General features: G+C 34.8%; 1 protein-coding gene across 6 annotated transcripts in view; it reads right to left on the bottom strand.

Moving 5' to 3' along the window:
• LOC128997914 (rho GTPase-activating protein 190) overlaps positions 1-15,999 on the bottom strand; it is a 75,484-nt gene that overhangs the window by 55,530 nt on the left and 3,955 nt on the right. For all 6 annotated transcript variants that reach the window (XM_054423741.1, XM_054423745.1, XM_054423744.1 and 3 more), the window contains exon 2: positions 1,974-2,219. In XM_054423741.1, the coding sequence (XP_054279716.1) occupies positions 1,974-2,144 (171 nt within the window). In that variant the 5' untranslated portion in view covers positions 2,145-2,219. The remainder of the gene's footprint in view (positions 1-1,973; positions 2,220-15,999) is intronic.

Consider the following 15,999-nt stretch of genomic DNA (forward strand, 5'->3'; position numbering starts at 1 on the left):
ACTTAGTTGGTTAGAGAACTACTCAGAATTTACAGCACTAAGGTTATTATGCAGAAACCCAATGTCAAGAATTATGAGTGTATCAATAATACAGGTTAGCTTTATTATTAAAAAAAGTTTAGTTGCATTGCATTTTCAATACACCTTTCAGAGAATAAATATTTGCAGTCAATAGAAATACTGTAGGTTATCGTTGTTTGGTTAGTTCTTAATCATATGGCTGATGGTGAAAACTGAAATGATAAACAATTCTTTAATTTTGCATGAGAATCCAAACAGTATGTTAAAGACAATGAACATTTTTTACAAGTCAGGAACAAAAACATACAATAACAATTTCAAAATTTGAAGAATCAAAGGCTTATTATTGCAATGGATAAGTGATTGGAAATGAAAAATCAAACTTGATACAAGATTTTTCAGCTGATTTATAATTAAATAATAAACTTCCATTATATTGTAATTTTATCAAAGCTGCAGCTTTTAACACATGCATGAGAATTACACCATACTTACTAGGGGTATATGATTTTTTTTTAAAGAACCTTTAATATGTGACCTACAAGTTATAAGTTTGACCATTTAACTTATTAAATTTCTTTAAATATGTCAAATAATTAAAAACCTTTTAGCTAGCCTATATTAAATTGAAAAACAACTGATTCTCTTTCAGTTCCATATTGCAGTTTGCAAACCCAAGATTAATAAGTATAGTTAAAACACAGCAAGTTACATAATACTGTAAGTGTAACCGTTATGTGTAATCCATAACTAACAACACCTTTAGGATCACTACATTTTCCATATCTAAAAATTATTAAACTCCTACTTATCTAAAGTAAAACTCTTTTATTTTAAGTAAATACATTTATACTTCAGAACAACTAAAATGGTTTTTAATTTTGGAAGAAAAAATTAAAGTTTAACTTGCTCTTAACGAACTACAAGCTTTAAACACTCCCACCGCAGCAAACCTCCAGACTAAACCAATTTCCATTTAGCTGGTTGAATATTCAAAAAAGTATTCCCTTAAAATTGTTTTTCCCTGAGTTTTTTTACCCCCGATGGTAGCGGAGCTGCACATGCACAGTAGAGCGGTGACGGTAGCGAGTCAAGAGGCTGAATTACAGTACTTTCGAATATACTTTCAACCTGATTTATCTATCATGAGGATAAAATGTACTGATTTTGTAAAGAAATGAATGAAAGGTGAAAATAGTAAAACACAGCTAAGTGGTCATTCATTGAAAAACTGTCTATATATTTCAAATAATAAAAACTTCCATGATATATCCATAGAAATTTCTAATCAGTGTATAAAAAAAGTAAAAAAAAAAAAAACTGTTGAATGGATAAATTGTGGTATATCAAACATATTTCACTTAATGGGTAAACTGTACATCTTTTTGACAAGAATAACTACACAATATCATTTCATGCATTGTTAAAAAATTATTCCTTGTCCCAAACAGGACGGCGTTCACGAACTGACGTAATAAAACTACATTTTAAAGACGGTTTGACCACTGAGGCTCGGCCCTCGACCAAACCCTCGAGGTAAAGAAATCGGGATAGAATTTCGGAGTGGAGAGGCTAGTCTATTGGCGCCGATACCCGCTACGCTCCTTGCTGCACTATGTTTTGGCGCACCTACACACATGTGTAATCTAAAACCTGCTTAGCTACGCTCTCCGCTACACTCTAGCCTCGCCGCTCCACTATGTTTTCACCCTTAGTGAGATTTTACTGTACTACAGGCCAGTCTACCTTTTGAGTCTGCCTCACTATCATACTTCTATACATTTTCATACAATATCCCAGCTTTATCGTTCTGATTATTACATTGAGTAATCTACTATAAATATGATTTGAAAACATGTTGACTAGTTATAATTAATTACTGATACTGACTTTAAGGTGTTCTCTTATAGTTGAACTAACAATATCCTCAAATGTATCAGGTTGTGTCTCACCTGACTTAACACAGAGATATGGTCAACACTGTAGTCGTCTGCCAGGGATCTCATGAACCTGTTACACAGGCATGACTTGCCAATCCCTATTGCTCCTTTCTCCTTCTCGGTTCCAGAGAGCCCCACCACTGCTATGTTGAACCACCGATTGGAGTCGCCTTTTCTGGCCATGGTAAGTGTGTTGGTCTAGGCTCCCATTCCACTTATCTCTTCATCTTAATAAATATCCAGACATTGCAGTGATTACTGAAACATACAATAGGCTATGATCAGATAAAAACATAAATAGAAATATATGATATTGCATTTTCTCTGCTTAGTGGAATAAAAATTTAGATTTTAAGAAGTATAGAAATAATCCAATTATTATCATGCATTAATATCTAAAACGTTGAATTCATTCCAATTTCTTTTCTTTAATATCAATAACTAAATGGATTACAATTTAGCCTACAATTTTTTAGTAATTCACAAAAAAAATTATCTTAAAATATTTTAAAGATAAATATCAAAACATTCAAAACACTTTTAAATCAATTACATTAGCCTACACTTATGCAACACCGAAACACTAGAGTGCAAATTTTACAACCAAGACGAGCGAAGGATAAATGTTGAATGAACGAGATGATAGCTCCGTCACCAACTAAGGTCAGCTGGTTCTTTAGTCAGAACCAATATGAAAAGCCCAATTATGAAGTCCAGTTTGCACTGTTTGCAGTTATCAAAAATACGAATGAATAAGTCATTGAATACTCAAATGAAAGAATGGGGACCTAAATAACTTTTGATAAATGGATTCATTCATTTAATTTGCTCTGCTATGGCCAATGAAAAATTCTGCGAACGGTATCTAGATTCTGTAAACGATACCATTAGTTAATTAGGTTGGAATTTCTTTATATTTGAGCTCAATAGAGCTTTGTGGACATTCCTATGCCAAACCCTCAAATTCCTCTTTGATAGCCAGATAACACAAAAGTTTGCCAAACATTTTTATTTACACTTCAAAGTAAGGAAATATCTATTTTTCAACCCTTGAAAAGTCTTCTCTCGGTACACCACTAGGCTACTTATACACTTGGGTAATTTTAATTGCTAAGCATAAGTCTTCTTAAAACATGTTCATTATTCATGAAAATTCATAATTTAACTTACCGGTATGCTCATTTCAAATAACACCCTACATCATTTTTAATGTTGGAATTTATATAACTATTTATTAACATCCAAGTGAATCCAAATATTTCAACCATTTTATGACAATAGACAATAATCTTTATTGACATGTTCATTGAGAACAGTACATGCGTCAGAATCATAACTAAAATTTGTGGATTTAATGTGTTGTTAAAGCTGGTTGTCAAGTAAATCTTTTTCTGAGTAGAATGGCCTTTCTTGCACCCATGTTGTTAATTGGTTCTTGAAACGGTGAGTTTGTTAATTTCTAAGTTGTTCTGGTAGGTTGTTGAAATACAGGACCCCTTTGTAGGATGGCTTCTTTTTAAAGAGACTTAGACGGTGAGGTGGATTGCAAAGCTTGAGGCGTTCCGTGTATTGTGATGGTGAACGTCTCTGTTTCTTGTTTGATTTGTAGAGATGGCATGGAGATTTGCTTCACGGATGTAAAGTGATGTCAGTGTGAGGATTTTTAGTTCCTTAAATGCATCACGATTGCTTTCTTGATATTTTGAAGGCCTGCTAGACATCTTATAGCTCTTTTTTGGTGGATAAGGACTCTCTATAGATAGTTGTTTGATGTACTTCTCCAGACCACCAGACCATACCTGAGGTGTGACTCGACCAGGGCATGGTAGGCTGTTTTTGCGGTGTCCAGGCCACCAACCAACCTGCTTCACTCACCTGGTCTTGCAGAGTTGGTCAATGTGCTGTTTCCATGTCAATTTGAATCCATGATAATGCCGATATATTGCAACCTTTTTTAACCTTTATTGTGAATGCTCCTACATACATGAATGTTCAACCAAACATTGAAGCACTGACTGTAGAAGAAGTACAGGAAACTAGTAATAATATGAAAAACAACAAAGCCCCAGGAGAAGACAGGATAAGTGCTGAAATATTGAAAGCTGGAGGACTTGAGCTAGCGAAAAGGTTAAATTAATATTACAAGTATGGAGGAAGAAAATGTACCGGAAGATTGGATAAATGCAATAATAATCCCAATCCACAAAAAAGGTGATAAATGGGACCCGAATAACTACTGAGGAATATCACTGCTTAGGAATTCCTATAAGGTAATATCTAAGATTCTCTAGAAGAGACTTGAGGAATACACAGAGGAAATAATTGAAGAGCACCAGGCTGGTTTTCAAAGGGTCAGGTCCACAACAGATCAAATTTACATTCTTAAAGAAGCAATAGCTAAATATTGGGAGTTTGGTAAATCTTTTTATGGCCTATTTATCGATTTTAGCAAAGCGTATGATAGTATTCATAGGGAAAAAATTTGGTATATAATGGAAAGCTTTGGAATCTCAAATAAACTAATAAAATTAGCTACTTTAAGTGTTAATGGCTCTAAGAGCAAACTTAAAATAGAAAATGACTACTCGCCATCCTTTGACATAAAACAGGAGTTAAGCAGGGAGATATTATTTCACCTACACTCTTCAATATAGCTCTTGAGGGAGCACTTAAAGAGTTGAAGAATACAGAATATGGCATAAGAATAGGAAGGAAGATAAGCGTGCTCGCCTTTGCAGATGATGTAGTACTGCTTGCAGAGACCAGAGAAATCCAGGAAATGTTTGAAATCCTTAAAAAAGAAACAAGAGCAGTGGGCCTGAAAATAAATGACAACAAAGCAAAACTTGTCAGATTTGGAAGGGGAGTAGAGAACGAGAACATAACAGAAATAGAACAACATTATGAACAAGTTGAGTCTTTTAAATATTTAGGAGTCATTGTCAGCTCACAAAGTGAGGAACACGTAGAAATAAAGAACAGAATGAACCTAGCCAGTAGAAGTATGTATGCTCTAAACAAATTATTATCATCAATATTATTGTCCCATCGCACTCAACTTAAAATCTGCAAAACTATCATAAGACCTGTCCTTCTTTATGGAGCTGAAACCTGCGCTATGGATAAAACCACAGAGAAAAAACTAATTACTTTTGAAAATAAAGTCCTGCCTAAAATCTTTGGCCCTTCTAAAGAAGGAGACATATGGAGTATTATACATAATCATAAACTAAAAGACCTGTTCAAGGAGCCAGATATAGTTGCAGAGGCTAAAAGCAGGAGGCTTCGCTGGACGGGCCACATCGTTAGAAGAGAGGAAACTAGCACATTATATCAAATATTGAAAAGTGGTCCACTGGGGAGATTACCACTAGGGAGACCGAAGAAACTCTGGACGGATGAAGTAAAGAAAGATATGGCCAGGATGTAAGTCAATGAAGATACCGCAAGAGACAGGGCGACCACTTACCAGTACCACTTAGGGTACAAATGGCCATGGGAGTAAGAGTAAGTCTAGATAACTGCGTGTTTTTTTTTTGTTTTTTTTCAGTTATAGATACTACATATTATTTGAGGAATGTCGTCAATACGCAATTATAGAGGAAAATCTACTTACGTAGGTATGTCAGAAGGTGTCAAACAAAGTCATTTTTCATGCTGTACATGTTTTGAGCCGTTACAGCTCATCATCAGCAGCATTATACATTATTTACATAAATCCCATCCCATGTACATAAGTGTTTGTAAATATCTGACAAACATCCCCTGAAGGGATTTATGTAAATGATGTATAATGCTGCTGATGATGAGCTGTAACGGCTCGAAACATGTACAGCATTAAAAATTACTTTGTTTGACACCTTCTGACGCTCCTTAAGTAAGTAGATTTTCATCTCTAATCGAACATTAAAGGTGTCAAGGCTATTCAATTTGAAGTTGTCAATACTATTGTTGAATAGGACACTATTGCAAACTAAATATGTATTATAAGTGGTTCTCAAGTTGTAATATTGTTGATACAGTTTCTTTTTTTGCAAGCAAGACACACATACCCTTATTATAAACTATAAATATTACAGAATATTTTCCCTCGAGTAAAGGCATACTTATAGAAATTACACATTTGTATGAAAAAAGGAATCAAATTGTATCAGTATAATATGCATTATAAGATAATTTTACATTTTATTTTAAATTATTATAAAGCCAAATAAAACTATTGGGTGATATGAAAATTTGGAATGTATAACAAATATAAAACCGTTATAAATCTTGATATCAGCAAATTTCCTCTGATACAACAGATGTGGATGACTTAAGTTTGGACACAAAGTATTTTTACCAAACAATTTTGAATGCTGCTAACCTAATTACAATCCTGTACTATCAATTATTATTATTTAATCATTTTAGAGGTTGAAGGGCACGTGATCATCAGGTCTGGGATGAGAACATAGGATGGTTACACAATCTATAATAATCCAAACTATAATCCTTGGAATCCTTTATGACGAAATAGGCCATCTTCACTCCATCTCTACTATGTAGTCCATCATTCTCATACACAGGCGCTGACTAGTTTTGTTGCAAGAGCAACATTAACAGCTTACTTCGCACTGGTAGAGTCGCATCTTAGATATGTTTGACAGTGTGGGGAGGAACTTCAACAAAAAATATTAATCGAATCCTTGTTCTTCAAAAGAAAGCCATAAGAGCCCTCGCCAACCTTGTCCCACCACAGACTTGCAGACTAGCATTCGCAAACCTAGGAATCCTCACAGTGGTGTCTCTCTACATACTTGAAACCATAAAATATGTGGATGAAATAAACCCCCCAAGAAACCAAGACCTGCACCACTACAACACCCGTCATGGCTCCAAATTTGCCCTACCAGTTCACCGAACAACTCTTTGGAAAAAAAAAACCTTCCTACACCGGCTGCAAACTGAGGAACCATCTACGTGACTACCTGAGAGACCTGACTGGCAACAAGCTACACCAGGAGTTGAATAAGTGGCTAATCGCAAGACCCTTCTACTCAATAAAGGAATTTTATGAAAACTATGGAAATTAACACGTACAATTCACTATTGTATTGACACTATTGTAATTCTTAGCGAATTAACAATAAAGAATATTGTATTGTATTGTATTGTATTGTATTGTATTTCAAAAATATATCATGATTGATTCGTAGCAAACGGATTGATGTTTAAATTAATAATTACAACTTACATCAATCAATCCAGTTATGTTTATGGAGGACGCACGTTTCGACCTTTAGGTCATCTTCTGCTCCGCTATGTAATATTTAGAATGTAAATATTTGACGCGGTTGCTAGACCAACAATGCAACTAAGTATGGAATAACCTAGTGCAACAGCAGAGCAGAAGATGACCTAAAGGTCGAAACGTGCGTCCTCCATAAACATAACTGGATTGATTGACGTAAGTTGTAATTATTAATTCAAAAATATAGCGCTATTTTAACGATCTACTTTGGTTTTGTTTATTATGTCTGTTTTTTGTGTCTATTATTATGTAGGCTATTAATTTATTTGATGTTTCGATGTGTTCCACGCTTTCACATGTTGCGCTTGCAACAAAACTAGTCAGCGCCTGTTGATGAAAATTTTGGACTACAGAGGAAGATAACTTAAGTACCCTATTTTGTTACACAATCTATTGTGACTCACTAACTTAATGATATATTTTTTATCATCTAGATTGTAGATTTACGAGATTTGAATTGTTAATTAAATGGCTTTGTCACTTGGTATGAATAAAATATAGATTTGTATATAGAGAAAAACATTTTGAGCGTAAATGAATTTCTCAATGTGATCTATAGTGGGTCGTTCTTAGTATGATTTAAAATGTAAACAAATAAATGTTTTGTTCCTTATATTAAATAAAAATGTAAAGGCAAATGAGAAAAACACTTCCTTGGCTTGTAAATAACATGCAATTTACACATGTGACACATATTTACGTGAAGTGTAGCCTATTGCTTGAATAGTTAACTAACTAAATCCACCAATAAATTGGTTTGAAAACCATTTACAGGCATAATTTAAACAAAATAAGAAATTGAATGGCTTTCCTTTAAATACAAATAAAGGACTAGGTATGCTTAGATTGTAATTCTGTATACCAACAAAGCTTTTAGTGGTTTAAAACAAGATCAGAAAGAACCAGTTTTAAATATTATATCACATATATTTTTAATTGTAATCAATTTAAGTGTCTAGATATTGATATTTTAAGACCAACTCACTGCACTTCATTGTTTCAACTATTGTACAACCTGATTGTTGTAGTCTATTGTTCTCAACAAAATTTTCGAGTGGATATATCCGTTTTGGGTCACCCTGAACCCAAAAACGTGGTTTTCGAAGTGATATCTGTCTATGTGTGTGAGTGTGTGTGTGTGTCTGTCTGTATGTGTGCCCTTACAAATGTGTCAAAACGAGTTCCGCAGTTTGTTTACACAACGGTACAGTGAGATCCGTTGGTGCTTCGAGTTCTGGGGTTTTGGATCTCAGAACGGTTGTTCTGGTCTGATCCAAGTTGGACTATGGAATGAAGCAGACGACGCGGCTACTCGTGCGCGTGTGTCGTCACAATGTTTTGTGACAAAAGTGTGGTCTTAAATTTTGGACCAGATCTTTGTTTTCGTCCATGTATCAAAGTGCTAGGCCATGGTGGAGGAATGGATGCTCATTGTTATTTATCCTTTAAAATATTGTGATTGTACTTACATTTATCATTCTATTAGGGGTGTAAGTCCTACTTTAAAACTTTACAACCTATAAGAAGAATTCCCGGTAGCTTACATATTATTTGGTCATAGTTATTGCTTATAAGTTAAGATGTCATTATAAAGAAAGTTGCTATGTTGTCATTGTTTAATACAAATTTGCTATGTTGTACAACTAATTAGCAGTTGTAAATATTGACCAGTGTTATGCTACCAACGTAAAGCGCCCTAGTCCTGCTCAGAATATACATACTATAAGGCCCCTACTATAATTTAATTTTTCATGACACTAGGTAAAGTAATTTTATAATCCTTTTTAAGGAACATCCCATACTGTATGATGTTTCAAGAGATCATAAGATTTCATCTGATCAGTTCTCATTGTAGTGTTAGGGTCTAACTAGGCAAGAGAATTCACCGCTCTCAGGCTAGCTGCTTTTGGTATTTAAGGCCGGTTTCACACGAGCCACAAACGTGCCACAATCGCCGGCAGAAACGCGCCACTAGCAGCGCTCAATCGCGTGGGACCTTTCAGATGGCAAAAGCATGATTCCGCGATTTCCATCAGTTTATCGCCATTTCATACTGCACCTTCCTGAACTACACCAGAACACCAGTCCGTTTGGAAAGACTTCTAGTGCAGTTCAGTGCTACAATGAACGATGAAGAAGGCTTATTTGTCATAATGCTTCTTCATGCGGTACGACCATAGATAAAAGGAGTATAGACATGTCTACTCCTTTTATCTATGGTACGACGTCATAGAAAGGTGTTCCGCAGATATTCGGTTCATCCGATTTTAAGTTCAAGGCTGATGTCAAGCCAATTACACTCTACACTCTGAGCTCAATACAGGGTGACTGGTTGTTTTAACTGTCTGAGTGGCAATAACCAGCTACAAACGCCAAAATTGTCGAGCACAGAGCCACTGCAGGCGATTGCAGCGCGTTCTAGCGTCAAACGCAAAAATACGCCACTTCGTGTGAAAGGCACGCCGCGCTCCAATGTTAAGTGAATGGGGCTCGGCTCTTCTTTTCTGCGTCAGGCTGCGATTCTCGCACCACAAGCGCGCCACAACAGTCAGAAGCGGCGTTCCGCGATTGTCGGGCGTTTTGTGGCTCGTGTGAAACCGGCCTTAGTCTCTTTATCATTAATAGTTATTTCACAATACCCTTTTAATAAATATTTGGTACTTAGAAATATTTTATTATCTACATAAGCTTCCTATAATGTGTTTTGATTTTAACTTATTTCAAATGTATATGTTAAATAGTTAAATAGCATAAGTGCAAGTGATATTCTTTTCGTAAGGTTAAAACGATTTTCACAAGATGCATTGTAAGTGGATCATTAGGCCTACTAACATTTTTTAGTACATTAAAACTACTGTAGCTCGTGGCATAATAGCAACAAGTGAATGATGGTAGGCTTTTGTTTATATGCAAAAAAATACAGAGCCCTCCCATCACCTATGTCAGCAGCTGCTACTGCCCGACGTGGGCAATCACTTTTGCTCACATCGCGTTGTGAGTCTTTTGGATTTGCTCAATCGCCAAAGAATGTTTTGACTTTGGCATTTGAGTGAATGAGTTTACCTACAATGAATAAAATGCTACCCAGCCAATTTCTGAATAAAATGCTCACTCCGCGGGAGCATTTCACACTGTCCACATCGCAAAGTGGGTAAAGATTTCTGACATTGTCCAAATTTGGGGATTGAGTGTAACATATACAGTCTTTTAAGCAACTCCCATGTCAGCGAAATCATTCAGATTGGGAAAAGTGGTGGATCTAAGTTTAAAATAATGATAAATTATCTTCAGTTACTTTTGAGTTTTTTTTTCAACTTCTAGGCCTATATTGATGTACGATTCTTAAGGGGGGTGGTGGCAAAGTCCCATGGAGGACAGGATGTTGTCTGGCAATGATTAACTGTGTTAAAAACCAATAATAATTTGGCAGTTTTGCAAAGAATTTATAGAGGGGATGTTTGTGGGGATTATCAAATAAGTCTTGACATGAGTCCCGATGTAGGGTGAATCTCTGATAATTAAAGTTCGCTAAGGCATTACACATAAAACTATCTTTAGTTCGAAACTATAACAATTAAGTTACAATCCTAGGAATTGGGGAGGCAACAATATTTTAGATAGTCTAAGGCGGTGGGGGGTGAGTCAACGTTATCAGTACGTATCGGTAACGTTGACCTTGCCGTTGTGAATTGTCAGCATGAGATGAAAAGTTAAAAGTACATTTAGGCCTATCCGAAATGTTATTATTAGCACCACTTGTCCCATTTTGCCAACAGGGGGAGGGGGGTTAAAATATTAAGGGTTAACATAAAAGGGGACATTGAATATGGTTGTAAATTGAAAAACGTTTATTTCAGACAGTAAAACCTACAAATAACCTTAATATTTAAAACGTCTAAAACGGTTTAACATCAATTTTCTAAAGGGGGATATTGTGGGGGGGGTCGTAGGCCTTAAGATGGTATTGGTCACAATTTATTATTTTGCAATGATTTATGCCCAAGACCATACCTTATGGCTATCAAGTCCCTTATTGTGCTTGAAATCTATTCTCCATAAGAATAACATCCAGGGGATATTTAAAATCCATGGAAGTGGGTTAGATTACGAAACATGTTAGGCCTATTTTGAAAATTGTTAAGGTAATTTGAGCCAAATACCTACATAAATCTGACATTCTGTACCAGATTTCAGAATTTAAGCTTTAACAGAAGTGGTTTAATTGGCATATTCCCAACCAAAGACACGACAATCACAGGATGTTTTTAAGGGGTTGGAGTGACGATAGGTCAAAGATGTGACAGAACATAATGTACCCTAGTAAAATGTGTATCCAAAACCAAGTTTGTTTTCACATTTAACTAAATAAAATTTCAAAATTGTAATTTTGTATTTAAACTCAAATCATGCCCCCCCCCCCCCCATTTTAGGGTGAAATAGGGTTGGTAAAGATCCCTAAATTGGCTAAGAATAAACTTTAAAAATATATTAATTTAGAGATACTGTATAAAGGTAAACATGACCAAAAGGTTTTTAACCTACTGCGGAGCAGCTAAAACCCCCAAAAAAGGAAAAACAGTTAAAATTTCAAGTTTGAAACTGAATTTGGGGGTAAAGGAGTGAAGATACGAGCAACCTTTAAATTATTAAAAACGTAAAATGTCGTGTTAATATTATAGTTCTGGCATTGAATTTTAGTAAAAAATTTTGTATGTTTGCTAAAACCACTCCTAAACATAAATATAAAAAAAGTACCAACATTTAATAAATTGAACGATATAAAAGGGTGAAGGGGTGGAGATAGAAAGAAACTTTAAATTACAAAATTGTAACCCGTTTGGATCTAAATAAACTATGTGCTCTCTGTTTATTTGTGAGACTAACAGTTTGGCTGCAACAAGCCTTTTAAGAAAACAACTTTTCTGAAATTTAAAAATGTTCCTTTTGGTAGCCTAATTCACCTGGTGGTTTGGGACTGAGGCCTAAAATCCCGTAAGTTAAATAAGTAAAGTTTCAATCCCGTATCTGTTCTAGAAGAGGGTAAACATTTTTATACCTCATCAGTGAGTGAGTTACACATCAACCTGTTTCGTTTAATAGATGATCAAATAAATATGTTGTCTATTGTCTACATGGGCTACTTCAGTGAATCAACTAACAAAACCAGGTTTAACTAAATCACTGTTCTGGTGCATACAAGCACTTGTAGCTACAGTGACATAAGTAAGCTAAACAAACATGCCATATATACCAGTAACAAACAGACTAAAACCCAGATGATTGACGGTACAAGTAGGTATTTAACCTTTTTATTTGTAAAAACGTCATCCAGAGGCTAAACATGTTTACAAATTTAAAATAAAATGATTATACTGGCGCTGATAGCTTACATTGCAACTTATGTCTGTCATTAGACTTTGACATAAAAGTAATACATATTTTCTTCCTTTACAAATTTACTTGGACCTAATAGCTTTATGGAAATGTGAACATTGTATTTTTTTCCGTTACCATGAGGATAATTCAGTAGGTATTTACTTCCGAAACAGCTGCAGTAAACAACAAATATTGTAACTGCAATATTCATTTGACACTCCTGGTTTATTAATTATAGTAGAATTGCAAGTGTCGCTTAAAGTTCAAATGTTGTAATATTTTATGAAAAATAGCAGGAGATATAGACAAACACCACCTCAAACTGTGTTATTTTTAAGGGAACTGTCGTAGACTGAGCTGTGCTGTTACCTATTGAGCTCTTGTAGAACTACAGTCCACTCTTGGTAATTCAAACACTTGATAATTCAAAACTTTCGATAAGTCAAAATGAAGGCTCAGTCCCTAGAGAATCTCTCAATATTTCAAATTTTTACCATGCATTTTGATACACTCGGTATTTCAAAGTCCAAATAGAGGGCAGGTCAATTTGTAACACGCAGTAATTCGAAGTTTCGTCGGAAAAACACTCTATAATTCGAAGTAACTCAGTAATTCAAAGTTTCGTTGGTTAACACTCTATAATTCGAAGTCATGCTGTAATTCGAAGTTTCGTCGAAAAAACACTCTATAAATCAAAGTCACGCAGTAATTCGAAGTTTAGTCGGCAAAACACTCTATAATTCGAAGTGATCTCTTCATGTTATAACAGGAAACTATACAGTACAGTACATCCTGTTCCTATGGTAGGCTAGTGTTGGACGTTTTGATGTTTGTTTAGTTAGAGCAGTAGTCTGAGTTAGTTCACTGACTTGTTTTTCTAAGTTGGCAATCCGATCTCTTGGTTGCGCGACATCTCCTTGAGCACAAACGTAGTTGTCGACAGCTGATAGTTCAGCTATTGGCGAAATATATAGCGCTAAATAACAGACTTCTTTGCAACTAAAGTAACTGAAAAATAAGCCGTTGATTGTTTAAAAGTGTACAAAAATACGGTACAGTATGATGTTTTATTGTAACGTGCTGTACCTTTGTATGTATTAAAAAATGAACTCTCTGTAATTCGAATGGTTTATTTTTCTCCTGATAAATCGAACTCTTGATAATTCAAAACTCTTGATAATTCAAATTTATATGCTTGGCCCACCAATTTCGAATTATCGAGAGTCTACTGTATGTCTAGAAACATTGAAACACAGTTCACTAACAGTGTGGCCAGTGTTTCCACACGACCAAAAAAATAATCCCGCTTGCTGGGTCGAGAAATCCCGTTTTATCCCGCTTTTAAATTGTGAAAAATCACGTTTTATCCCGCATGATTTTTTTGAACAATACCTATTATTATACTTGACGTATCATGTTTAAAAAGCGTTTTAAACATCACTATTATATTTTGCTACAGTAATTAATCAATTTGAGTTAGTTTTTCTCTAAAATTAAGAAGAAAAAATTAAAAAAAAGTCGTCACAGTCGAAAATCCCGTTTTATCCCGCATCCCGTTTTAATCCCGCTCAAGGCCTAAAAATCCCGTTTTCGGGATAATAATCCCGCGAATGGAAACACTGAGTGTGGCTCTACTACAGGTTTGGAACCATTTTCTGTTCATCCCCATTCATCATTATTGTATCCTGGGCTTATAGCACCATTGTGCAATAGCCATAAAGAAATACCTTAAATAAAAGATTAAAAAGTAGCCTATCTAAAGTACAAATTTGTTTAAGCAATCTGTGAGTGGCTTTAAAACTTAAATGTATTAGCTTTCTGAAGGATCCTAATTGTAATAAATATACTTTTGTTTTGACAAATTATAAATATGAGAAATGCATTTAATATTATCCATAAAAAATTATTTGTGAAGTTGGTCTATTGTTTTGTTATGGTCACAGCTTTCACAGAAATGTGTAAACAATTTAGTAGTCTAAGCCAAAAAGTTACAAGTAAGGAAATATAGCAACTAAAAAATCAACAAGAAGATCTCCTAAAATACTTCTGAGCTTTAAATTAGAAAACAACTTCATTGTGGGTTCATCAGGAGGCTAAACTTTCCGCACTGAATTAGGCCTACCTATCACTGGCCTGTTATTCCCAAATAATATTAACAATACATGATTGTGTATTGTATACTAGTTTATGATATAAAATGTGCTATATAGGCTAAGTTATCCCTTCTGTTTTGGTTAGTAGGCCTATCCCACAGAAATCAGCAATGTACATCAGAGCACACGTTTTGTCTTGGTTTAAAAGTTGGCATATTCAATTAAAATCATCATGTTCTGGATATGTAGCTTAATCCAACCTATTGTTTATAGGCCAGTCAAATAAGGATTTTTCGAAGAATTAATTCCCAGCAAGCTGGAAATCGTTTTAATACCTTCATTTGGTCCCAAATAAGTGTAATCTGAGTTTGCACCGTCCTATGAGGTGAGCTTACATTATGGCAGCCTAATATAAATTAAATTTTAGCACTTTTTTTAGTTTTTTCCGAGTAGCTCAAAAACAGTGTATCGGACGCAAACAACGTCCTTTTAATATCAAAGAGGATTAAATTCTGCGTAAAATTAGTATATAAATATCCAAATTCGGTTAAGTAGTATAGCCAAAATCTTAAGTTTTAAATTATAATTTTTTTTTGTTTCATTGCATTTTACATATTGCGACTTTCCAGAACCCCATTACTATCTTTGAATGAAACACACCCGTGACCATTTCCTTCTTCATACGAAGTAAGAGTGGGGAAAACAGCTGATCAAGTATTCCCAGCTGTTTGCAGTTGTATAGTACAACAATATCATTGCTATGTAGTTGTCAGTTACTTTGAAGTGATGTTGTGTGTACGACGTTGTTTAAAAATAATTGAGGGCATTTACCAATATTTGTATTCGTTCAAACAAGTGTTATGACGTAGTGATCTGTTATCTTTATGATATTAAGTGTGTTTAACATGTTCAGACATGAACTATACTGAGTATTTTATCTGTGATAGACCGATACATGTTGACGCCTCAACTTCTGTGAAACAACAAGGAATAATAATAATAATAATAATAATAATAATAATAATAATAATAATAATCAAGCAATCCTTGGCAAACGTAATTTTCACTAAAACGTTGACTGCAACCATGCTGAAAGAACAATTTCTCTCTAACTACAACAACAAAAGACGGCTTATCTCCATGCTGAGTGAGAAATTAGTGTAACAGGGGTTTGAAGTCAGACAAGCTCTTGAGGATATTCTCATAGTCAACACTGCCATTTAAATGGCTTGGAACTTTGCGAAAGCTATAATAATTGGATAGGACGCTGATCTAT

Source organism: Macrosteles quadrilineatus, unplaced genomic scaffold, assembly GCF_028750875.1.
Source record: "Macrosteles quadrilineatus isolate MER2022 unplaced genomic scaffold, UCM_ALF_1.0 Scaffold_7__1_contigs__length_78375512, whole genome shotgun sequence".
NCBI lineage: Eukaryota > Metazoa > Arthropoda > Insecta > Hemiptera > Cicadellidae > Macrosteles > Macrosteles quadrilineatus.